Genomic DNA, 23,204 nt, shown 5'->3' with positions numbered 1-23,204 from the left:
CAAAGAGTCAATTTCGATACCTCCTCCACTGAGAGGTGGACTCATGACCTTTCATTTGAGGGAGGCCACTACATGCCATAGCACAAGGTGCTTGGCAATTTATTGAGTTTACCTAATTGCAATTAAAGATTGAGTTTACCTAATTGCAATATTATACATTATTGTTGTACCAGTGGTCCATTGCCCACAGATACACAAGTAATTAACAAAAACACCCTAACCCAATGGGTAGCTCAAGTGGCAAGTGAGCTCTCTTTTCCGAGGAAGAATTCCGGAAGAACTCGGGTTCGATTCCCTCGTCACAAGTGACGATTCCTCTTAGGACAGCCCCCGTGGCACATATACAATTAATCAATTGGAATATGCTACTTTTATATTTTATACCATTTTCTTTTGTCGTTACATTTGGCACATTTTAATTTAATTTGTGATATATAAATGTGTAAACGAATCAAAACACGATCTCAACTTGTTAAATCTTTAAACATGGTTTAATTAGTGCTGCACTGAGTTTGAATAACAATTTGAGTCAAATTCTAATTAAGTTTGTAATAATACTTAATTAGTTAAAAAACTCGAAACATAGTTAATATGATCTCTTGTCTTTGATAATAATTGAAAATTGCCATAAACTTGGACGGATGATAAACAAAATACTCCGTAGCACAAATATATGTCGATGATTACAAATAGACAATTTTAGGATTGAGGTCTAAAAGAAAGAAAGTAATTGTAACGGGAGAAACAACTAACCATATATGCTATAAAAGTAGAATTAATTTATTGTATTTAATATTTAATAGAAGTACCATTTCATTATTTAATATTTGAAGTGTCAATGTAGTCCGGCTCACGCTTACAATGGACTTTCATAGGTTAGTTTGCAAATTATTTTGTGTTGGCGTTAAGTTGTTTAATGTAGATTGGTGAGCCTTATAAGCTAATTAGAAAAATATGTAATTAAAACTATTACTAATAAAAATAATCATAGTTCACTTAACGAAAACATGAGTTTTAAAAATTAAAATCACATGAAAGAAAATAAACATATTTTTAATTTATGTAACTTAATTAATATAAAATTTTAATGTCGAGTGACACTGACCATTGACTTTAAAATATAATAAAAAAAATGTTGTCCTCTTAATCATATCATTAACAATCACTAATCACACTTTACGTACACATTACAACCATCATTTTTCATGCCTAAATTTCATTATATCAGGCAAGAAATGAAGAATTACCTAATTCTATAAAAATAAATTATTACTATTTCTCCCATATATTTTCTCTGTTTTATTTAATCTTTACTCCGTATATATTTAATTATTAATTACTACAATCGGTGTCCCGAAATCTCTCGAGGGCGTACTTGCGTTCACTCCAACCACAACTACACAACAACAACGTTAACGCAAAAAACCAAACGACAGCGCAGCAAACCACACCGCATCGCCAGACGGGAGAGAGAGAGAGAGAGAGAGGAGAGAGAGAGTATACGTATATCTCGGCCTTTGCTTTTTGCTAGAGACGGAGAGAGAGAGAGGTTTAGAGATACAGAGGAGAGAGAGAGAGAGAGAGCGAGAGCGGGCGGCATCGTTCGGCACTGTCCGGAAAATGGTGGATCAGTATCTCGCCGGCACGCTTCTCGCCGGGATTTTCGGGCTTGTGGCGGCTTACGCATTGTTTTTCAGAAGAAACGGAGGGCGGAGTGAGAAGGACGGCGTCAAGACAACCGCCATTATCGACGGCGAGTGTAGATCGAGGGACGGCGGTGGCGACGATGTCGACATCATCATTGTCGGCGCCGGAGTTGCCGGCGCTGCCCTGGCCCACACACTCGGAAAGGTTAAAACCTTAAACGCCTTTTTTCTTTTCTTGCTTGCTTATGACGCAGATCCTTTTGACTTTGTTATTTCAATGTTTTGTTCATGTCAATAATCTTTATAGCGTATATGTATAGAGGCGGTCGAAGCTGTAGTAATCTCACTTAAATATGTGATTTTGATTGGAAGACGATGAGAACAGAGACTGATGTATGATGCTGGGCCATACTGATGTTAAATCCTAAGATCTTTGAACAAAAATTTTGACTGTTCGCAAGATTCCAAATTTGAAATTTCAAATTTCTGAACACTCAATTAATAGGAATGCTTCCTGACCAGTACTTTCTGATGAGATTTTGTTGGTAAAATAAACAGATTTCTTAGTTTAGCTTTTATGGTTTGAGTTGCAGGATGGGCGTAGGGTTCGTGTGATTGAGAGAGATTTGAGCGAGCCAGACCGGATTGTTGGAGAATTGCTACAACCTGGTGGTTACCTCAAGTTGATTGAGTTGGGTCTGGAAGGTACAAATTCAGATTATCATAGAAATATTTCATCCTCAGCTTTGGGGCAACCCTAGCCAAGTTGATCAGATTGTTGGCTTGGTAGCCACAAGGTTACAAGCATGACTCTCAGTGGGAGCGGCCTATTGGCTTTCTTGATTTGAGCTTGCCAGCTATGGGCAACCTAGGCTGGTTTACCTCCTTGTGGGGTTTGCCGGTTAGGGTCACAAGACAGGGTTTACCATAGTAGCTGTAGTTTCCCTTGTCGCTCAAAAAAAGTCATCCTTAGCTTTTAAAGTGAACAAATCACATATTGAATGGAGAAAATATTATGTATGGCTTCTAGGGTTTAAATTTCGTTTTTCAGTGTATAACTTTTGAGCTCTGATTACAGACTGTGTGGAACAAATTGATGCGCAACGAGTATTTGGGTATGCTCTCTTCAAGGATGGGAAGAACACCCGCCTTTCTTATCCTTTGGAGAAGTTTCATGCAGATGTGTCTGGAAGAAGCTTTCATAATGGGCGTTTTATTCAAAGAATGAGGGAGAAAGCTGCATCTCTTCCCAAGTATGTTTATGTTTCCTCTCTGCTGATATATAATCTGATGATCTGTCCAGTTCTATGTGCCATTTCTGGGGCCTGCAGATGCTTAGATTGTGTACTTGGTTTTATATCTTCCGAACTTCTCTTTGGAAACTCCCTTCCTGACTGTATTCCCGTCAGCTCCCTGATATTTACTTGGGATTTGGGGTTATTTCGTTGCTTGTTTCTTTGGATGCTTAGGATGTGTCAATAGTTTGTGTCTTCCCAAATTTTCTTTGAAGATTTTGTCCTTTCACTGATCAATGCTTCTACTCAACTTTTATTACCTATATATATATATACTAGTGTCCAATTAGAGGAAGGGACGGTTACATCCTTGCTTGAAGAGAAGGGAACCATTAAAGGGGTGCAGTACAAGACTAAATCTGGCGAAGAGTTGAAAGCATATGCGCCATTGACCGTTGTATGTGACGGTTGTTATTCAAACTTGAGACGGTCACTTTGCAGCCCCAAGGTAAGGACGAATCGGAATTGTTTGTTTTCATTTTAACTAATGACAAAATTGCAGGCTATTGATAGTTGAATACGAATTTTGGCTTTTGTAGAATAACTTCAAAAATCTTGTTCAAGTCTGTTCAAAATAGCAAGCATCATCTGTATAACGACTTTCTCTAGAGTTTTATATTTTTGGTGTTTCTCTATTGTCCTTTCTCTTGATGTTGACTGCAAAAGTTATGTTTCATTTTGCAGGTGGATGTACCTTCTTGTTTTGTTGGTTTGGTCCTGGAGAACTGCCGACTTCCACATGCAAACCATGGACATGTTATTCTGGGAGATCCATCGCCTATCTTGTTTTATCCCATAAGCAGTACCGAGATCCGCTGCCTGGTGGATGTTCCCGGTCAAAAGGTGCCGTCTATTTCAAATGGTGAAATGGCCAAATATTTGAAGACCGTTGTTGCTCCCCAGGTAGGCGTTAAACTACTGGCGTTTTAGTAATGACAAATAATAGAACGTGGGAACTTATATTCTAAATTAGTAACGATCTGATCTCAGGTCCCTCCGGAGCTGTATGATGCGTTTATTGCTGCTGTTGATAAGGGCAACATTAGGACGATGCAGAACAGAAGCATGCCTGCCGCTCCTCATCCTACCCCCGGGGCTTTGCTAATGGGTGATGCCTTCAATATGCGCCACCCCTTAACTGGCGGAGGAATGACGGTAGCGTTGTCAGATATAGTCGTCCTACGCAATCTCCTCAGACCTTTGCAAGATCTCAACGATGCACCCACTCTCTGCAAATATCTGGAGTCTTTTTACACCTTGCGTAAGGTAAAGTGTTAGAAACGCTCGAATTTGCTTGCATTTTGTGTAATGAATATACAAAGACACATGTTCTGAGGATTCGGGACTGCCCTCTCAATCCGCTTGTATGTTTTGCGTGTCGCAGCCCGTGGCATCCACCATCAATACGCTGGCAGGTGCACTTTACAAAGTGTTTTGCGCCTCACCAGATCAAGCAAGGAAAGAAATGCGCCAGGCGTGCTTCGACTACTTGAGCCTCGGAGGGGTTTTCTCAAACGGCCCCGTGTCCTTGCTCTCCGGGTTGAACCCTCGACCACTGAGCCTCGTCTGCCATTTCTTCGCCGTTGCAATCTATGGCGTGGGGCGTTTGCTGCTGCCTTTCCCCTCGCTCAAACGCATGTGGATCGGAGCAAGATTAATTTCGGTACGCCCTCATATTTCTTTCAATCTCTCATTCTTTCATCGCATTCTTTCCCCACTTTCCTTGTCTGATGAAAATGAAATATTTACAGAGTGCATCGGCCATCATCCTCCCCATCATCAAGGCGGAAGGAGTTAGGCAGATGTTTTTTCCGGCGACTGTTCCGGCATATTACAGAGCTCCTCCTGCTAAATAAGGTGTATGAAAGTGGCCGGCCGGCGGGGATGCTTCCATTCAACATATGATTATTGTATCTTTGTCTCTCTTTCTCCCCTTTTGTTCATTAACTGTCAAGTAAATATTGACATTTCTAGATTCCTGTCTGTCTTATGTACTCTCTCCCACAACCAATCTTTTACAGATTACTATGGCGATGTAATGTATAATGTAATTTAAACTGTCAATTACTTCCTATGATTAAAATATAGTTTAGGGATTTTCAAAATTTGGAGGCTATTTTGAATATGCGTTGACTTTACGATGAATAACTTTATGAGGATCTCATCTTTCTATTTTGGATCATCATTTATTTCGGTGACGCCAATTTAATGCATCAGTAGTGGCTTTCTATTTTCATATAGCGAATATTCATGTCCCATTGACATAAAAATGACTCATAATTTCATTGTTGAGTCCGAATAATACTTTAAAAATGAAATTGCGTTATACTCGTCAGATTATTCGTAATCTCGTAATCATTCTTCTTTTTGTAGTTGGTTTTAATTCACATTTATTTTTAATTATATGAATACTATTTTCCGTGTTATAATTTACGGAGTATCTAGTTATAGTTTTTCGTGTAAAATAAAGAGTTTTTTTCTCTTTAAAAAAAAAACAAAATAAAGAGTTTTGGGGACAAAAAAGTTATACAGAAAGCTCTCCCACTTGCTACACTTGCCCATAAATAAACATTAGTTCAATTGTATGATGTTCAAGGATGGATGCGGAACGTACAAGTCTCCAAAGCGGCGAGACTTGTGCTTTAAGAGTTTAAAGCAAGCGACGGTTAAGTCGGTTTTTAGCCGTTTGGACAGGCTATCATCCTTGCACTACACGTGGCTTTTCAGTTGGGCCCACCAGAGTGTTTTCTGTTTTGCCAACTCAATCTTACGTAGAAGCAACAAATGGACGCGCCTTTCCAATTCTCTTTCAAATTGCCAGCAAATCGCATCTGTCTCACCACCCACTTCTTCCGCATTTCAATTTCAATGAAAATCCCAAACCCAAATTTGATTCGCGATAGAATCTCATTCATTAGGGTTTCTTTCATTCATTTTCTTCTCCTTTTCAACCAAAATTCAATCTTTTTTTTTCTCTTTCCCTTTTTTGCCCTCTCTTTTCCCTCCCAATCCAAAGCAATCTTTCTTTCATATATCCCTTCAAGGCAACATCACGATTTTCGTTTAAAAGGGTAAGTATTTGTCCCCTTTTGTTTGTTAAATCTATTGCTTTCCTTTTTCGTTTGAAAACGGGGCGATTGATGTTTTCTTTTGCTTTCGATATTTTTATTAGCGATGCATTATTTATCGGTCTTTGAACATTGGGGGAGTAGTAATGGATTGGTTTATGTTGTAGAAGGAGATCATTTGTGGGTATGCGAAAAGATTTAGTTGTTATTGCTTAATAATTATTTCTGCGATTTCGGAAACGTAAAAATTGCAACTTTTCTTAATCCTGCATTTATAAAGTTGAGTATAGTTGTCAAACTGGAAGGACTTAGTTGAAGCCAATTGAAACAAGTTATTGCTCTGCTCTTCTATGAGAAATCATTTATAAGTTGGGGACATGGCAACGGATTGTTGCTTGTTTGCTTCTGTATGCTCTGTGGTTTGTCATTATGCATAATTTTTTTTTATATATATAAATTCATTTTGATAACTGCCTGTACCAACAGAGAAAAGAACTTAACTTTTTAAGATTTTGTTATTTTACTTTTGCAGCTTCTAGGCTTCTGAGAACACCGGGGCTTATTTTGTGGCAACTCTTTGCCTTTGATGGATGATTTTGCAAATGAGTTGCCCTAAGATTACGTATTGTATTCTGAACAAAGATGATTCTATCTGCACTCTTAACCTCTGCTGGTATCAACACAGTAGTGTGTGTGGTTTGTTTCATTCTGTATTCAGTTTTAAGGAAGCAACCAAGCCTGTTCAGTGTGTACTTTGGACAGAAGCTTTCTCATGCGGGACTAAAGCGTCCTGACCCTCTTTGTTTTGAACGATTTGTCCCTTCTCCTAGTTGGATACTGAAGGCATGGGAGTCAACTGATGAAGAAATACATGCTGCTGGAGGCTTGGATGCTCTGGTCTTTGATCGTACAATTGTTTTCAGGTGATTTCATATTGTTTCTTTTTTACTAAATTAATTTTTCCTCAAATTCTTTGTTGTCTTTATTTTTAGTTTTTGTAAGTTTTCACTACTTAGTAGTACTCACCGCGAAATTATATTAGACAAAGGAATCTATTAATGGATATTAGATCAATCAGCCATGACTGTTTTAATGCTTTGGTTGAGAAGGATTGTTTTTGGTTCTGATGCTGAAATATACTGAGGTACAGATGATATGAGGGATTGTTTTCCTTCACACTAAACCTTGTAACGTTATGCCAACATCAACAATTTTCATTCTTGAAATTCATATTGAACACTTATCTAAGAGCTGCATATGATTGCCTTCATCTTTCTTAGGTCTTTGCTTTCAACTGTTCTTACCTTCTCTACTGCTTTACTTTGATCCTCCACTGCTTACATTTAACTGTGCTTTATTATGTACAGTATCCGAATATTCTCCATTGCTGCTTCCATTTGCCTTTTCCTTGTGCTGCCACTCAACTATTTCGGGCAGGATGTAGCACACGAGTTGGTTCCTGGGGACTCATTGGAGATTTTCACCATTGAAAATGTCAAGGAAGGATCTCAGTGGTATGATACATATATCTTCTGATATTGACAATCTACATCATTTCAACCCTGAGTTTTCAGATGAATTAGGATGTTATCTTTTCAAATTTACAAACATTGGTGCACTATGTAAGATAACCTGCATTTGACTAAATGTCTACCATTTGTTTGAAAAATTATTTGGTTGTATCTTTTGACCCAATGGCCATCATTTGATTGTATCTTAACAAACACCATTCTAAGGACGCGAGGACAGATTTTGCAAGCAATCAGAGTTAATTTTGTTGTCTATGGAGAAATTATTACTGTATCTTGGATGGATTTATTATAATGCGATCCATACTGTACAAACTTGCCATTGTTTGAACTTTTTATTTACCTCCTGCTTCCCATCTTTTTATGTTTGCAATTGTTCTTACTTTTGTTGTCTTCAATTTTCCTTGTCAGGCTTTGGGCTCATTGCCTAGCGTTATACGTGATTTCATTCTCTACTTGCATTCTCCTATACTTTGTAAGGATATTCAAGGCCATATCTGTTATCTATTACTGTAATTTTTTTTACACCCACAGAACACATAAGCTTTCAAGAAGTATCTGTTTCTTTCATCATTGAAGATTTGCCACTTTTTCTTAGGAATTCAAATACATCACGAAAATGAGGTTGGCTTACATTAGTTCATCTGTTTCCAACCCATCTTATTTCACGGTTCTTGTTCGTGGTGTCCCATGGTCTGAAGAAGAAGCATACAGTGAGCTGGTGGCAAAATTCTTTACAAGTTATTATTCATCAAGCTATTTATCTCATCAAATCATATACCGGTCGGGTGTTGTTCAGAAACTGGTGGTAAGTATCTGATAGACCTTTTTCTGACTGTTTGCTGATGGTTTTATGATTTTTTTTTTTTTTTTGGAAAAAGATTTTTTCTTTAATTTGATATATGTTTCTTATCCTGGGAACGTCATGCTTGTTATTTGGCTTAGACACACTACATTGTAGTCATGGTCTAAGAAAATAGTTGCACAACCATGGTGATGGGCTTGTCATGCTAAAATTGATCAGAACCTTACCCAGCCATTGTTGGATTATTTGGAATCAAGCTTGAATCATTGTTATGAAGGCATTAGATCTAGCCTCATAGATTATGCTGCTGAGCCACTGAGGACAAAGATTTGACCCCTTTCGACTTTTGATTCAGCTGCTTGCGTTTTTTTTGTTTTTTTTTTTTGCTGTTTATGAAATTATTGACTACATGCGTGCTGGCAAATAAGGCATAGTATTCTTGGGTGCCATGAATGAGGGAAAATAAGTATTGTACTAAATTAAATATTCCCCTTCTGCTAGCCAGTATAGTTGTTCAAAATACAAATTGTGAGTTTCTGTTGATTAATGGTTGATATTGTGTGTATATAACCGCAGACCGATGCAGAAAAATTTTATAGGATGCTAAAATCAACCCCTCAAAGGCATGGGAGATTATTGAGATGCGGCATCTGTGGTGGAACATCAGCATCTTTCAGGATCCTTACTAGTGATTCCTCCTCTGAAAGTGATCAAGAAAGTAGTGATTTTGTTTCGCATTTTAGAGATCAGGTAATAGATGCTTTGAAACTTTGCATGTCTTTCTAGTTGTGGCCCTAACTTTATTTGCTAATTGTGTTTCTCCCCAGTATTAGTACTTGCTTATAAGAATAGACATAGCATGCTATTAAATAGTGGTTATAAGAATTACACTTTTTTTCCCCACTAATAAAATTCTCTGCTTCCGTCCCTTCTGTGCGCAAAATGGAAGTGTCAAGTTGCTCATTTTCGTTTTAGGTAAACAGGATCCTAACATAAGTGTGCAAATGATTTTTTTTTTTTTTTTGTAGGAATGTGCAGCTGCTTTAGTTTTTTTCAGGACTCGGTATGCTGCTTCGGTTGCTTCACAGGGCATTAAATCTCCAAATCCAATGTTATGGGTTACAGATCTTGCTCCAGAACCAAGAGATATGTATTGGTCAAACATTTACGTACCGTATAGGCTTCTTTGGATTCGTAAAATTATTATTCTTGTGGCTTCCTTCTTCTTCGTGGCCTTCTTCCTTGTGCCAGTGTCTCTAACCCAAGGCCTTGTTCATCTTGATAAGCTGCAGCATGCATTTCCATTTCTAAAAGGGTCGTTGAAGAGGTGAAGTATTCCTATCCGGATATTGTCTTATGGCTAGCTAGCTATTAATCCTAGAATTCAGCATCATCTCAGATTGTGTTTCTTTTCTTTACTTGCAGGAAGTTGGTCGTTCAACTTGTTACAGGATATCTACCAAGTGTCGTGTTAATATTGTTTTCTTACATGGTTCCTCCGATAATGATGTTGTTTTCTACGATGGAAGGCTCAATCTCACGTAGTGGCAGGAAGAAGAGTGCATGCGTTAAGATTTTGTACTTCATGATTTGGAATGTTTTCTTCGCACAGACAATTTCAGGGTCTGTAATCGATGGATGGAGTGCTATTGCTCAGCTGGGTAAAAATCTGAGAGACTTACCTAACCTCCTTGCCACAGCAGTTCCAACTACGGTTATCTCTCTCTCTCTCTCTCGCTCTCTCTCACAGAATGGATGGTTTGTTGCGAGTGTGTGACAGTGATTTAATATTTTGCAGGCGACCTTCTTTATAACTTATGTTATGACGTCGGGGTGGGCAAGTTTGTTCTGTGAACTGATGCAACCATTCGGAATTCTCTGCAACCTTTTCTATAGATATATTCTCTCGAACAAGGATGAGTCAACTTATGGAACCATGACATTCCCATATCACACTGAATTTCCTAGGATCCTCCTCCTTGCGCTCCTCGGATATACCTGTTCTATCCTCGCACCTCTAATTTTGCTCCCGTTGCTGGTTTACTTTGCCCTTGCTTACATTGTATACCGCAATCAGGTAAGTCTGATCTTTTATTTATTTTACGCTGTCTGCATATCCGAATAATTAACCTCCATTGCTCCCGTTATATATGCTGCGTGCAAATTAAACTTTTCAGATTCTCAACGTATATGCTACAAAGTACCAGACCGGGGGTCTTTATTGGATCATTGTGCACAAGGCAACGATCTTCTCATTGGTGTTGACACAAATCATAGCTTTGGGAGTCTTCGGGCTCAAAAAATCGACTGTGGCATCGGGCTTCACGTTTCCTTTGATAATCTGCACACTCCTTTTCAACGAGTATTGCAGGCAAAGGTTTCATCCGGTATTCAGAAACAACCCTGCACAGGTACTTGCACTTATCAGAAACCTGTTTGCGAAAAAAATTTAGAGACGCCTCTAATTGTTTATCTTCTGCAATATTATTCTGGAATGCAGATCCTTGTTGACATGGATAGGAAGGACGAACAGGAAGGGCGGATGAAAGAGATCTACCATAAAGTGACATCGGCTTATTGTCAGTTCAGAAGAAGTAGTTCAGTCACTCTAGGTAACCCTCATCCCTTGAAGGAACAAAACAGCATGTTTCGAGAAGTAGAAGACGATGGGAATCCAGGTTCGATCAACTTAAATTACCTTCATTCTGTAGAATGAATTGAACATGAATGATTTGGCCGCGCTGTTGCAGGGGCTTTTAAAGCTGACATGCCGGGATCATGGAATGGGCACACACACTTAGAGATTGAAGAGTTGGGCAAGTAAGAGAAAGCTCAGAAAGTGCATGCATGGAAAGAGAAGAGGGAGAGAGAGACACAAATTTATTGTGAAAATGTAACAGTACATTGTTGTTCTCAAGAGCTGATGAAGCCTGCAAATATAAACGGAAAGAGATGAGAAGAAAACATGTACATTTGGAGCCCACTGCATGTCTGTACATATAGTAAAGGTAATCTGTAATATTCATACAACAATTTTGATTTTTAATACAAAAGGAAAAAGGGGAATTCGGGCAATCAAATTGGGCTCTGATGAGTGGTAGACAGGGAAAAAGGATGGGTCGTCGTCTTTGTGGGTTATAGGATTTGGTTTGTGTTTCATTAAGTTCAATCAATCACCAATCAACTATATCCTCTCCATTTCAAATCCCCACATCTTTTTATCTGAACCAGTGTGTGAAACAAAATCCCACGAAAATTAAGGCATCTAACACTATTATTTTACTTTCGGGTGTATTGAATCGATCAAAAATATAGTCCATAAATTGGGGTGAGTGATAGACGGGGAAAATTGGAAAAAGGATGGGTCGTCATCTTAGTCTTCGTTGCCATTAATACTGTTCCCATAAGCGTGTTCTCATCCATAAGGCAAACTTGAACAAAACTACGTTTAAAGGCAAATGACAGTTGCCACCACAACGACACAAAACAATACCAAATAAGAAGTATAAATTTTGACAAAGACCTTGTGGTCCAATAACACCAAGTTGCTCTCTCATGTGGGAGATTGTGAGTTCCACCACAATGGGTATGATATTGACTCTTTGTGCTTTGTATAATGTTTCTTGCAATTTTAAGGTTAGGTGACAAAAGAAAATATGCTTTGTATAATGCTTCTTGTGATTTTAAGGTTAGGTGGCAAAAGAAAATAATTACATTTTGTTACGGTTTTTTTGACTACGAGTTATTTTTAGTAACAATAGTGTGTATTTAGACTTAGAGGAACATAAAGAAAATAATAGTCAAAAGATTAAAAGTAACAAATAACGAACCAAGAAAAGTGTATTTATGGAGGTACCAAAATAAAACAAAAACAAAAAATAAATGAAAATGTACTTTGGTGATTTGCAAGTAAAACATAAAGGATAAACCTATTTCAAGAATCATAATAATAAGATTGAGAGAAATATAATGTGTTTGTGTCACTTAATCTTAGCGGGGATCTAGGAGAGAAATGGAGACTTCGTTTACTGAACTCCCTCCTTGAGTGCTGGAAGAATATTCTGAAGTTGCTATCCTTCTTTCAGTAAAAAAACCAGGCTCTTTAGCTTCAGGTAATAATAAATTTTCATTAGCCAACATCATAACCACAGAAGACATGTTTGGTCTGTCATCTGCACATTGCTGCACGCATAGCAGACCTATATGAACTGACCGTTCAACTTGTGATGCATCGCATGAAACAGCCAAATGGTCATCTGGTAATTCCATTGATCTCTCTTTCTTGTAAAGCATCCATGCCTGTTAAGTTTGAAGAAAAATTAGACTTTATTTGATAGCTTTGCAAATTGGGAGATTTATGTATGATGGAACACCTACGTGGCCAAGAAGATTATGGTAGTGATCTTGGTGAGAAAATCCTCGATTTCTCTTGCCACTGATAATTTCAAGGACAAGAACTCCAAAGCTAAATACATCTGATTTGACTGAGAAGAGCCCGTCTACTGCATATTCCGGAGACATATAACCACTGTATCATTCAATCAAAGAAATTATATATCTTTAAGCATGATTGATGTTAACGATGAGAATAAAGACAGATACGTACTGTGTTCCCACCACGTGGCTTGTGTTTGCTCCAACCTCATTCCCTCCCACACTTCTAGCTAAGCCAAAATCCGATATTTTTGGATTCATGTCATTATCAAGCAAGACGTTGCTGGCTTTGAGATCTCTATGAATTATCCTTAATCGAGAATCTTGGTGAAGGTATAACAGCCCACGAGCAATACCATTGATAATATTGAAGCGTATAGACCAATCAAGTAATTTACCCTTAGTTGAATCTACCAAAAAAAAAACATATTCATATTGATGGTGCAATATAGTGCTATAAAATATGGTGTTGGAGATTAAAAAAAACAAACCAAATATGAATGCATCCAAGCTTTTGTTGGTCATGTACTCATAGACTAGCATCATTTCTTCTCCTTGAATGCAACAACCTAAAAGCTTCACAAGATTTCGATGTTGAAGTTTGGCGATATAACTAACTTCATTTTTGAACTCATCTAATCCTTGCGTAGAACTCTTCGATAGTCGTTTCACCGCTATCTCCATTCCATCTTCTAGCACACCCTATTCAGTCAAAGCTTGATCGATAATTACAATTACTATAACAAATAACACACTATTTGCAGTTATTGCTTATTACTAGCTAAATCTGCATAGTAATTACCTTGTAAACAGGTCCAAATCCGCCCTCTCCAATCTTGTTGTTCAAAGAGAAATTATCCGTAGCTCTACTAATAGTAGATAAGTCAAAGAGTGGCAGCTCAAAGTCTTGCTGCGTGCTCATCTCTCCTTTCTCCTTCCTCTTCTTTTTCCGAATATATAATATCAACCCTAACCCTAGCAGGGTAAGTCCAAATGCTGATAATAAGCTCCCAATAAGAATATCTCTTCTTCTGTTTCCCTTTGAACCTCCATTGGATACTGCATGCACCCACATAGAATAATTAATTAATTATTGGTCCACTTTTAATTTGTTACCTTGCTGGATAGAATTATTTTAATGTCTAGATAGGGACAGGAGTAAACCACTCAATTACATCACAGTAAAGTTCAATCATTATTTATAATGTTTTTTAAGGACATTTTGTATCTTAGTATCATAAAAGTCAGCAAGCTTTATTTATTTAACATTTAGACAAAAAAAACTAGCTTAGGAGTCATACAAAATGATTTTTAATAACATCCGTCGGCATTATTACTTATTAATTAGTGGTATCCGGTCAATCAAATACACCCTACATAGTCTAGTTCGACACTATTTACATGATAAAATATATAATATTTATTGAGTTGTATCTCCGTCAATAAAGTATACTATTATTAGTCATGTTTTGTACTATTGACATGGTAGAAACTAGAAAGAAAAATACTCGTTGGATTCTTAAATTTTACTTCCTCACTTCAAATTTTGATGTTGAAGTTGTTCTTGAACTCACGGGATAGGATGAAGATAACTTATTATATCTTGTCACACTAGAGAATAAAAGTAATAAAATTCTGGTAGAAAAATTTAATATTTACCTGGCAATTCTGAAGCCGCCATTCGAATGTAAATGTCTTGCCCGTTTTGAGAAAGTGTTCTGGTATCGATCAAATCATCAAACCAAAGCAAACATCCTGTTCCTGGATTAGTACTTATATTGAGATGAGTATAAGCCGTGCAAGAACAGTTGTTTAGGCAAACTTTTTGGCATTCTTGAAGCGTCATCGTTTTGTTAAACCACGAGTTTCGGGTATCCGGCAATTTCATCCCGGAGTAGAGAAGAAACCCGTCGGATCCATCACTACAATTCAACGGCGTTCGCCGGAAACACCCTTCCGACCAGTGAGTCCGGTCCCACGGCCCCTCATATTTGGGCAAAAACTTGTCGAAACAAGCACAAACCGGGGAGATATCGATGCTGCAAAGGCCGTTGGGGCCGCAAATTCCGTAAGAATCGCAGACATCTAACGGAACCGTTATGTAATTCGCCCATGTCTTGCTCTGCTCCACCCACGTCTCGCTCTGTAAAACGCCGGCCGGCGAGAGGGTTAAATGGATATAAACGGAGTTTCTGAGAAGATGATATGCGACCCATACTTTTTCCTTGTCCATCTCCAGATTGTAGGTGTAGATAGGGTTTCTTGATAACGCCGGTGTTCCGCTCCACCTGAGCCCGTTCCACGGCCCCGTCCGGTACGTCACGGCCGTGGAGTTTCTGATGATGGTCTGTGGATACCCGGCGGGATCACAGTGCATCGTAACGTCTCCGGATGAAGGGTCGTCGTCATTTTTCCACGCCGTGAAGTAAACCTCTTTACCGGTAACGAAATTCTTCCCAAATTTCACATCCGGCAAGTAAGTATGCGTCGGATAATCAAAACTCTGCCAGAGATAATTCTCCGGGTTTTCGTCGGCGGCATCTCTGACGACAAGATTCCCGGAATCCAACAACTGAGCTATCGGATTCCGCACCGGTCTTGACGTGTTAGTAGACCATAAGATGGTGGAATTATTAACATTTGTGTCTGTACCTACCATCAAAAATCATACAATTAAGTAAAGTTGACAAGTTTAATCTCCAGTCAGAGCAGTCTTAATTTGAGGCTATCAACTATGAATAATTCACATCAATTCTTAGGGTCTTTTGTCAGATTAAGACCACAAAATTATGTTTATCCTGAAAAGCACACCAAAGACTGCAAATTTTTCTGGTCACCCAGAAATCATTGAATTAGGAATAGATTATGTCCCAAATTCATAAAGATTGAATGAAATGGGAGTTAATTAAAGTGAAAAACTATGCCAAAATATTGCTTATAATCACATGGTTACCGTGAACAAGAAGGAGGCGGCCTGGTGGAATGAGCTTGAGGACAACCTGGGATGTATTGAGGATGGGAGCATTTCTGTTGGCGACCCATACTATGGTCTGCACGGATATTTGTTTGTACCATATGCCCACATAGTATCGTTTCACGGAACTTCCGAGGCTGAAGAATCCCAGTTCAAAGCGTCCACCGGAAGAACTGATGGCGTCGCCATAGCTAAAGATTTGAGAAGAATTAATGAAATCAGTTGCATGGGAAATTTGGGGGTTGGGAGCTAATAGGAGTAGGTAGGACAGAAGGAGAAGAGAAAGAGTTTCCATTGGGGTTAAGCTCTTTTTTTTTTTGGGAAGGTAGGTTAAGCACTTAATTAAGCTTGGATTATTATAATGTTTAAATATTTAGTTGTAGGCGGTGAGGGTCCACGGCAAAGCAAGCAGACAAAATCTGGAAATGGTTTGGTAGATTATATTTTCCACAAATGGGGGTGATGGAATAGTCTTTGTTAAACTGCAAGTTGCAATGGAAAGAAGAAAAGGCACTATCATTTCTTGTAGCCCATATGGAATTGGCCAATTTGTTGAGGAAACAAAAGAATCAACAACTTCAGGCTAGAAATACGTCAAGAATTCTGTTACAATGCAATATCTTTGTTCTCTAATTAGGCTCGATCAAACACACCCCTTCCATATAGGAATGCAACCAGGTGCGGCCACTAAATCACAATGTATTAGCTATAACTTCTGAATATAAGACAATAATGGTGATATAAACTCATCCTTACACATGAAGATCATGGATGGTTTTTGAAAGTTTTCAAAAGTTTTATTACCAACCTCCTATAATTATAAAGAAGAAAATAATTTAAATTTAATATTTAAATTATTCTCAGATTAAATATATGTAAAATTGATCAATAATTTATTGTATTAATTAATATAATAAAACTAGTAGTATGGCATACAAATATACAAATCTCTATTTTGGTTTGTTAGTTGACTTGCCCAGCGGATCTTCCAGCAGACTTGCATGCATGAAATGATATATATGATGATTCAATATGCCACATGATGATTAGATTAGTTTTATTTCAGTATATATGAATTTCAATTTTCAAAACTAAGCTAATTATGAATACAAAGATAGGGACCTATGCAAGAGATCTACATTTTCATTTCATTAATGATATAATGATTGTTTATGTAGTGATTGTTTCCTTTTCTCAATTCGAATATATACAAAAAAAAAAGTGTTTTTTTCTTCACCAACATCTTATAAGAGCATCCATAATAGTAAAGGTTTTTTTGTTTTTTTTTTTTTGTGATTTTTGAAAAGTTTTTGTAAGTGTGATTAGGAAAGAAAATACGGGAGGAAAGATTAAAAACAAAAAGGAAAAGAAATAAACAAAACTGATTATAAAAAAAGAAAAAAGAAAAAAGAAAAAAGAAAGTAAATGTCAAGATTGCTGGACGCGCCCATTGGAGATTGAACTCACGTAATTTAAAAAGTAAACTGTGACGCTCACGCAACAAAGTAAAAATCGAAAAACAAAAGCAATGGGTCCCACATTTCTGAAATAACCTCTTCCTTACATATGGTTCCCAACTTTCTCTCTCTTACACTATATCTCCTACATGTCACTACTCACTGTACTAAAAATTCCAAAAGCACTACTGATAATGGTGCTCTGAGGGGAAATGTGAAAATGAAAGTGTATACATATGTACGTAGTATTTCTTAAAATGGATATAACTTGCTACTAAATTATATCTCGAAGGTCAATGTCCGGGTCAAGTGAGGTTGAATTTGAAGATTGTGCAGTGCAATTGATTTGATGCCAAATTTGAAAGGAGAGAATTATTGAAGCCTGTAATGGGCTGGTGGTGTCCAATTAAGTCAATGAATGTCTTTCCACTATGTACAACGACTTGTCTCTATTCGGAACGTTCATTGGATCGGTTTTGTGTTTCAGTGCAATTAATCACCAATCCACTATATCTTCTCCATTTCAAATCCCCCACCATCTTTTTATTTGAACCAGTGTGTGAAATAAAATCTCATTTCTTTTCTAATCACGAAAATTAAGGCATAAACTGTCATCAAGATTTTATTGTGGCTCATAAATATAGTCCCATACCGATGTTCAATAATTGATATCTCATAGTAATGTTACAAGAACCCCAAGAAGGTGACCAAATAAATTGAGTTTTGCTTCTTATTATACTTAAAAAATAAATAAGTCATGAGTATATTATAAGTATAGCATTGCGTATTTGTGTTTATGCACTCCCAACTCAACAGTGACAAATTATGCTATGGACCCGGGTCCACCTTGCAAGGTGGACCCAGGTCCAAAACGTGCGTCTGAAATATTTAGAACTGTGAATATAGAGTTCTAAAATTGTGAATATAGATTCAAAAATTGTGTTATACTGTAAAATATAGAGTTCTTTAATTATGAATATAGAGTTCTGTAATTTTAAATATTGAGTTCTGTAATTTTGTGTATTGAGATCTAAAATTGTGAATATGGACAGGGGTCCACCTTGCAAGGTGGACCTGGGTCCATGGCATAAAAACTGTTCAAAATTGTTTTTACTTTATTTCCATCTCTGTTGGGCCTATTATCACCACCATTATATTTTGGGCTCAAAGCCTAATAGGCCTATTAGATAAAAATTTGTAGTATCGTTCGTCAGTCCATAATCCAGATAATAAACAATTAATTAATCCCTTTGTCTAATATGTGAGGGGATGGTGAATTTAATGCATATATTTTAACATAAGGTTATAAATCAATACTAATGGATTTATGTTGTTCTCTTGTGTAGACAGAATAAACCCAAAAAGCAAACAATTCCAAGCCCAAAAGCATGCTTTTCAACGGAACAATACACGAAATAACATAATCACCAACTTTAACGTTTCCTGCACTGCAGCGCCAGAGATCAGACAAGACAATTCTCAAGGAATATCTCATCTTCATTACATTAGTGAGTGTCATTATCACCAAATTAAAAAAAGACAAACATGAATTATTATTCATATGATAATCCTAGATTATGATCTTATATTATAAATAAACACGGGGATAGTCGTCGTTAGGCAATTGTCAGGACTATGGGAGCTGAATACAAATCCATGCCATCCAGTTAATCGCGGATTAATCCCAATCCCGTGCTTAATTATTATCGTCATTAAGTTGACAGTGTGATTAAAATACGGTCAAATGTTTTGAAATTTTGGTTGCTTCTTTGGGGCTCTTTCTGTTCTGCCCTTTCCTAGTAAGGGATATTCTCTTCTCACTTTACAGAATTTTATGCACTTGTTTTTTCTTGTCCTTTGTCAATGTTCTATTTTTGTTGGTCACTAATGTTAGGCTTTCCTTTACTTTTTATACACTATAACATAATATAATAAATATACATTTTTTATACCTATATATATTTATAATAAGTTAGTTTCAATGCAATAATAGTTCAACTCTACATTAAAGGGGTTACATTTAATCTAACTATTAAATACTAAAATGTGAGTATGTGACTAATTAACAAGATAATTAGAATAGTGTGAATATTAGTCTTGAATTTGACCTAAGATATTTACTTTAATTAAGAAGTCTACAAATATGTTGACTCGATCATACTTTAGTTAAAATTATTATTTATTATTATTTATATATATGTATGACTTTCAGCGATAGATTTTTATCTCTACTTATTTTTATTAGTAATGTAATTGCTGTTAATTTGATTTATTATATTTAAAAAGAAATCTTAATTAATTATATATTTAATTGATTTAAAGAATTGGAGTAAATACAAATTACAATTCCCAAAAAAATCCTTGTAACAAGGGTCTCCATATGACTGTTCAATTCAACAAAAGGCAAAATGTGTATTCAAAAAGTAAGTTGGATATTGTTGACATATATATATAACCTAGCTGTCTTTGGCTAATTAAACTCTATCCTACTTTCCTAACCTACCTTATAGATAGGGGCTTCTTCTTTTTAATATTGCAAAAATAAAAAATTTAATCACGCAATTATGAGTAAATAGTCAATTTAGTTTTTAATTATACCCATTATTACATTTAGCCATTCAGATGTTAAGGTCGTGGTAAAATTAGCCCCAAAAGCAAGGTAAACATGCATGTTAATTTTGACTGTCAAATACTCAAAATATTAACTTTTCAATGTTATTTTTGAAACTTTTGTAGCATTTTTCAAAGTATTATTCAATGATTTATAGTATCTAAACTACAAAATTAATTTTATTATTGAGAATAGCGCTTCAAATTTACAAAAATAATAAGGTTAAAATAAGATATAAGTTCTAAAATAAACTCTACCAAACTATTTATTTATAATTGAAATTCCAAAACTGTTATTTTCCCCCTATCATATAATGCCAAACTCCTTTGATTACCTTCGTAACTAAGAGGTAGTGCTAATAATGCAACTTAATAACAACCTAAGAACCACCTAATATTTCAAACTTCAATCATCATAAATACCAACATCTATATCTATATATAAGAGCTGACAAAATGTCCTTTGCTTCCCTCTATAGCATCCAAATTAAACATTATTGCACATTTTCTAGGCAGGGGTATACTACTATACTGTATGTGAACCTCAACCTAGCTCATACATTTTGCATGTTTAGTATATATTGATTCATCATCGATTAGGCGGAGACTTAGAGGATCGCGCCCAACATCCTACCATAAAAATGTGGTGCTAACTACTAAACAAGTATTAAAAAAAAAAAAAAAGTTGCGACTTCACTGATACCCAACACCCTTCCATAAGCCCCAAATAATTACCCAATTATAACCATTAATCTGATCTCCTTAATTATTACCCATAAATCCCCGTAAATACCCATAAAACTCCATTAACCACTAATTAATTAGTCATTATTTTCCCATTATTATCCTATTAATATCCCTTGAATACCCCTTAAATACCATCTAGTATTCTTTGCTCTCAAATTTCATCCTTGTAACCAGTTAAGCTGCCCCTGCGGGGCTAGTCAACATTTTCTTTATAGTTAAGCACTCCCCTAATCCGTGATACATGTACAAAATGTTTACAAATTAATGAATTTTTGGCTTGACACACCGCCCAAAAAGACATGTGATTTTACCTTTTAGTTTCCACGTAAAAAAAAAAGTACTATATCTCTCTTTCTTTTTTCTTTCTGTTATTTATATCTTATTTACTCAAATCAGTTATATGTTGGCCCGCTAAGTGACTACTCCCGAGTCACTAAACCAACAACTACTATCTATAACTTTTGATGTAGTAGTAAATGCTTGATCTTGAAATTGATAAAAACAGCTCTCAACTTACTATATTTTCTCCACCCAATATAATACTACCTTTTTGAAATGAGGATGTGTATATTCTCAATATAAAATCATATTTTACCCCAAATGTGTACACACTCCGTATAACTTATAAACCAGTGTCAATTTTTTCTCGAAACAGTAAACATACAATCAATAATTAAACAATCAGATAAGTACACCACTCCTCGAGATTCTAGCTTGCCATTTAGGCAAGGTCTTGACTCTCTCCCAAAGATTATATACATCCAATTTTGAACAACACAGAATTGATAAAAACCCATATTTTTAATGTGCAATACGTACGCAGTGAGTAAAAGTCCATATCATCATCATAAGATGGGTAAAACTTGCAACTAACTAGATCAGATGAGACAGACAAATGATGATTAACTGAGGTGGATTAAGTGTACGTTAACAGCTAGCTACAGAAGAGATGAATTAAGTGGCACAGAGAAAAACCTGTGTCCCATGGCTTACATATGTCAAAGGATACATAACAAACTATAACCTAACTGGCTGCCCTTACCAAACAACACAGGTGTTTAGGAACCAAAGTCAGCTCGAAAACAAAAGCTATAGTCTAAAGTACAACAACTGTCATCAACTCTAATTATGTGCAATCATTAATCTGGTCAGCCAACGTGTTTTAATTTGTTTTATGTAAGCAAACTTGCTGTGTATGTATGTATGTATAGTATGTGCTCGAAATATTTATTGTAATTGCAACGACTTAACCAGCATTTAATTTCGTCCAAACAATTCACACTATGACTGTGTTTATGTGGTACTATATTAAAGGGTTGTGTGTGTCCGATCCACTCCAATACATGTATCTTCTAGTAACATTTGAGATGAAATATTAATTCTGATCTTATTTATCATTGAGAGTTCAATCATTGCCATCATAACAAATGCACCATGCAATTATATTGATGTGTAGTATACTAGTATATGCATTAATCACTTATACATTATATTTACAATAAGTTAGCCAGATGAATATAGAATTTTATGAAAAATAGTATTATCTTTAATATATATATATATATATATATATATATATATATACTAGTTTTTTCTACGCGCTTTGCCCGAAGACCTGTGTCCAATATTTAAACCTAATTAGTAAATCATTTTGAAATAGATATAATGCATTTTTTTTAGTTGTCGAAGTTTCATAGATATTCGAGTAAAATTTTTGTTGTGTATGTATTTGAAATTAATACAAGAAATTCAAATTCATTGTGATGAATATATTCCACTGTAATTTTAAGGGTACTCAATGTTGTATTACAATATTTTTGTTTTGAAAATGAATAAAATTTGTTTAAATATAGTCTTCTTTCTTTTTTTTTTTTTTNTATATATATATATATATATATATATATATATATATATATATATATATATATATATATATTATTGAAGTAAGAATTATAGAAATGATAAATTATTAAATATAACTATGGTAATATTTAATTAAAATATAAATGAATTCAAACTTACCATTGAAGAATGTAAGAAAGAATATTGTGTATGCATGTGCATGGTAATTATAATGTGAAAAGATAACAGAAGTTATAACGGTAGGGATATTTCTGTCCAAAAAATTATGTAGTACAACTTTTATAGCATAAGGTACAACAAAAATTAACGGAAAAAATGGACATAAACCAGGGGTATAACCTTGATTGAGACTTATTATGTTTTTAGATATAGGCAAAAACTTGTGTGAGACCGTCTCACAAATAAGAATCCGTGAGACGGTCTCACACAAGTGTGACCCATATATATAAGGGTTATTTTAATTTCGAGGAGAACTTGTCCAACTAGAACTTGAGTTGTGAGACTTGACTTGATGGATCATATAGTGAATGTGTTGGGAGGAGATTTGGAGAGACAAATTCAGCATTTCTCCAAAAAAAAAAAAGTGATAAAGTACGTCTGCTATACAAATATAAATAAGTAAAGTTATACTGATGATTAAGTTGATTGGACAGGTGGCTAGCTAATGAACCACAAAATTTCAAATTTAACTCCCTACTGGCAATAACTCGATCAATTATGGACAATCTAGGTTAGGCTTTTGCTACTAGCTACTAAAAGAATGCATGCAACAACAT

At 35.9% G+C, this 23,204-nt stretch overlaps 3 protein-coding genes across 5 annotated transcripts; 2 read left to right on the top strand and 1 right to left on the bottom strand.

Annotated features, from left to right (window-relative positions):
* Positions 1–1,353: 1,353 nt before the first annotated feature.
* Positions 1,354–5,046, top strand: LOC116022254 (squalene monooxygenase SE2-like). Its single transcript, XM_031262887.1, has 8 exons — positions 1,354–1,851; positions 2,240–2,351; positions 2,725–2,899; positions 3,221–3,389; positions 3,626–3,844; positions 3,932–4,207; positions 4,326–4,604; positions 4,693–5,046. Exons 1-8 carry the CDS (start codon positions 1,621–1,623, stop codon positions 4,795–4,797), a joined length of 1,566 nt encoding a protein of 521 aa, XP_031118747.1. The 5' UTR covers positions 1,354–1,620; the 3' UTR covers positions 4,798–5,046.
* Positions 5,047–5,762: 716 nt separating this feature from the next.
* Positions 5,763–11,423, top strand: LOC116022060 (CSC1-like protein RXW8). Its single transcript, XM_031262615.1, has 12 exons — positions 5,763–6,012; positions 6,542–6,932; positions 7,377–7,523; positions 7,950–8,013; positions 8,137–8,346; positions 8,920–9,093; positions 9,372–9,670; positions 9,769–10,057; positions 10,142–10,420; positions 10,521–10,754; positions 10,844–11,021; positions 11,094–11,423. The coding sequence occupies exons 2-12, from the start codon at positions 6,652–6,654 to the stop codon at positions 11,165–11,167; spliced, it is 2,229 nt and encodes a 742-aa protein (XP_031118475.1). The 5' UTR covers positions 5,763–6,012; positions 6,542–6,651; the 3' UTR covers positions 11,168–11,423.
* A 742-nt stretch (positions 11,424–12,165) lies between these two features.
* On the bottom strand, positions 12,166–16,059 carry LOC116021985 (G-type lectin S-receptor-like serine/threonine-protein kinase At4g27290). 3 transcript variants are annotated; one of them, XM_031262525.1, is made up of 7 exons: positions 15,731–16,059; positions 14,437–15,429; positions 13,580–13,836; positions 13,269–13,479; positions 12,950–13,187; positions 12,721–12,871; positions 12,166–12,642 (listed from the first exon to the last, which is right to left on the bottom strand). In XM_031262525.1, the coding sequence occupies exons 1-7, from the start codon at positions 16,044–16,046 to the stop codon at positions 12,334–12,336; spliced, it is 2,475 nt and encodes an 824-aa protein (XP_031118385.1). In that variant the 5' UTR covers positions 16,047–16,059; the 3' UTR covers positions 12,166–12,333. The 3 variants fall into 3 exon arrangements, 2 of the variants coding, with proteins under 2 accessions (XP_031118385.1, XP_031118392.1); XM_031262532.1 differs by having other exon boundaries at positions 14,437–15,423; XR_004099123.1 differs by having other exon boundaries at positions 12,511–12,642; positions 12,961–13,187.
* Positions 16,060–23,204: the final 7,145 nt, after the last annotated feature.

Source organism: Ipomoea triloba, chromosome 1 (assembly GCF_003576645.1).
Source record: "Ipomoea triloba cultivar NCNSP0323 chromosome 1, ASM357664v1".
Lineage (NCBI taxonomy): Eukaryota > Viridiplantae > Streptophyta > Magnoliopsida > Solanales > Convolvulaceae > Ipomoea > Ipomoea triloba.
The sequence above is the reverse complement of the archived record's forward strand: the minus strand, read 5'-3'. Positions and strand labels throughout refer to the sequence as shown.

Excerpts from the sequence above, each read along its gene's own strand:
- LOC116022254 (XM_031262887.1), top strand. The coding sequence starts at position 1,621 with ATGGTGGATCAGTATCTCGCCGGCACGCTTCTCGCCGGGATTTTCGGG. Across the intron at positions 1,852-2,239 it reads TGGCCCACACACTCGGAAAG|GATGGGCGTAGGGTTCGTGT; the intron begins GTTAAAACCTTA and ends TTTGAGTTGCAG. Across the intron at positions 4,208-4,325 it reads CTTTTTACACCTTGCGTAAG|CCCGTGGCATCCACCATCAA; the intron begins GTAAAGTGTTAG and ends TGCGTGTCGCAG.
- LOC116022060 (XM_031262615.1), top strand. The coding sequence starts at position 6,652 with ATGATTCTATCTGCACTCTTAACCTCTGCTGGTATCAACACAGTAGTG. Across the intron at positions 6,933-7,376 it reads GATCGTACAATTGTTTTCAG|TATCCGAATATTCTCCATTG; the intron begins GTGATTTCATAT and ends TATTATGTACAG. Across the intron at positions 9,671-9,768 it reads CTAAAAGGGTCGTTGAAGAG|GAAGTTGGTCGTTCAACTTG; the intron begins GTGAAGTATTCC and ends CTTTACTTGCAG.
- LOC116021985 (XM_031262525.1), bottom strand. The coding sequence starts at position 16,046 with ATGGAAACTCTTTCTCTTCTCCTTCTGTCCTACCTACTCCTATTAGCT. Across the intron at positions 13,480-13,579 it reads GATTTGGACCTGTTTACAAG|GGTGTGCTAGAAGATGGAAT; the intron begins GTAATTACTATG and ends TTGACTGAATAG. Across the intron at positions 12,872-12,949 it reads AGCCACGTGGTGGGAACACA|TGGTTATATGTCTCCGGAAT; the intron begins GTACGTATCTGT and ends TGAATGATACAG.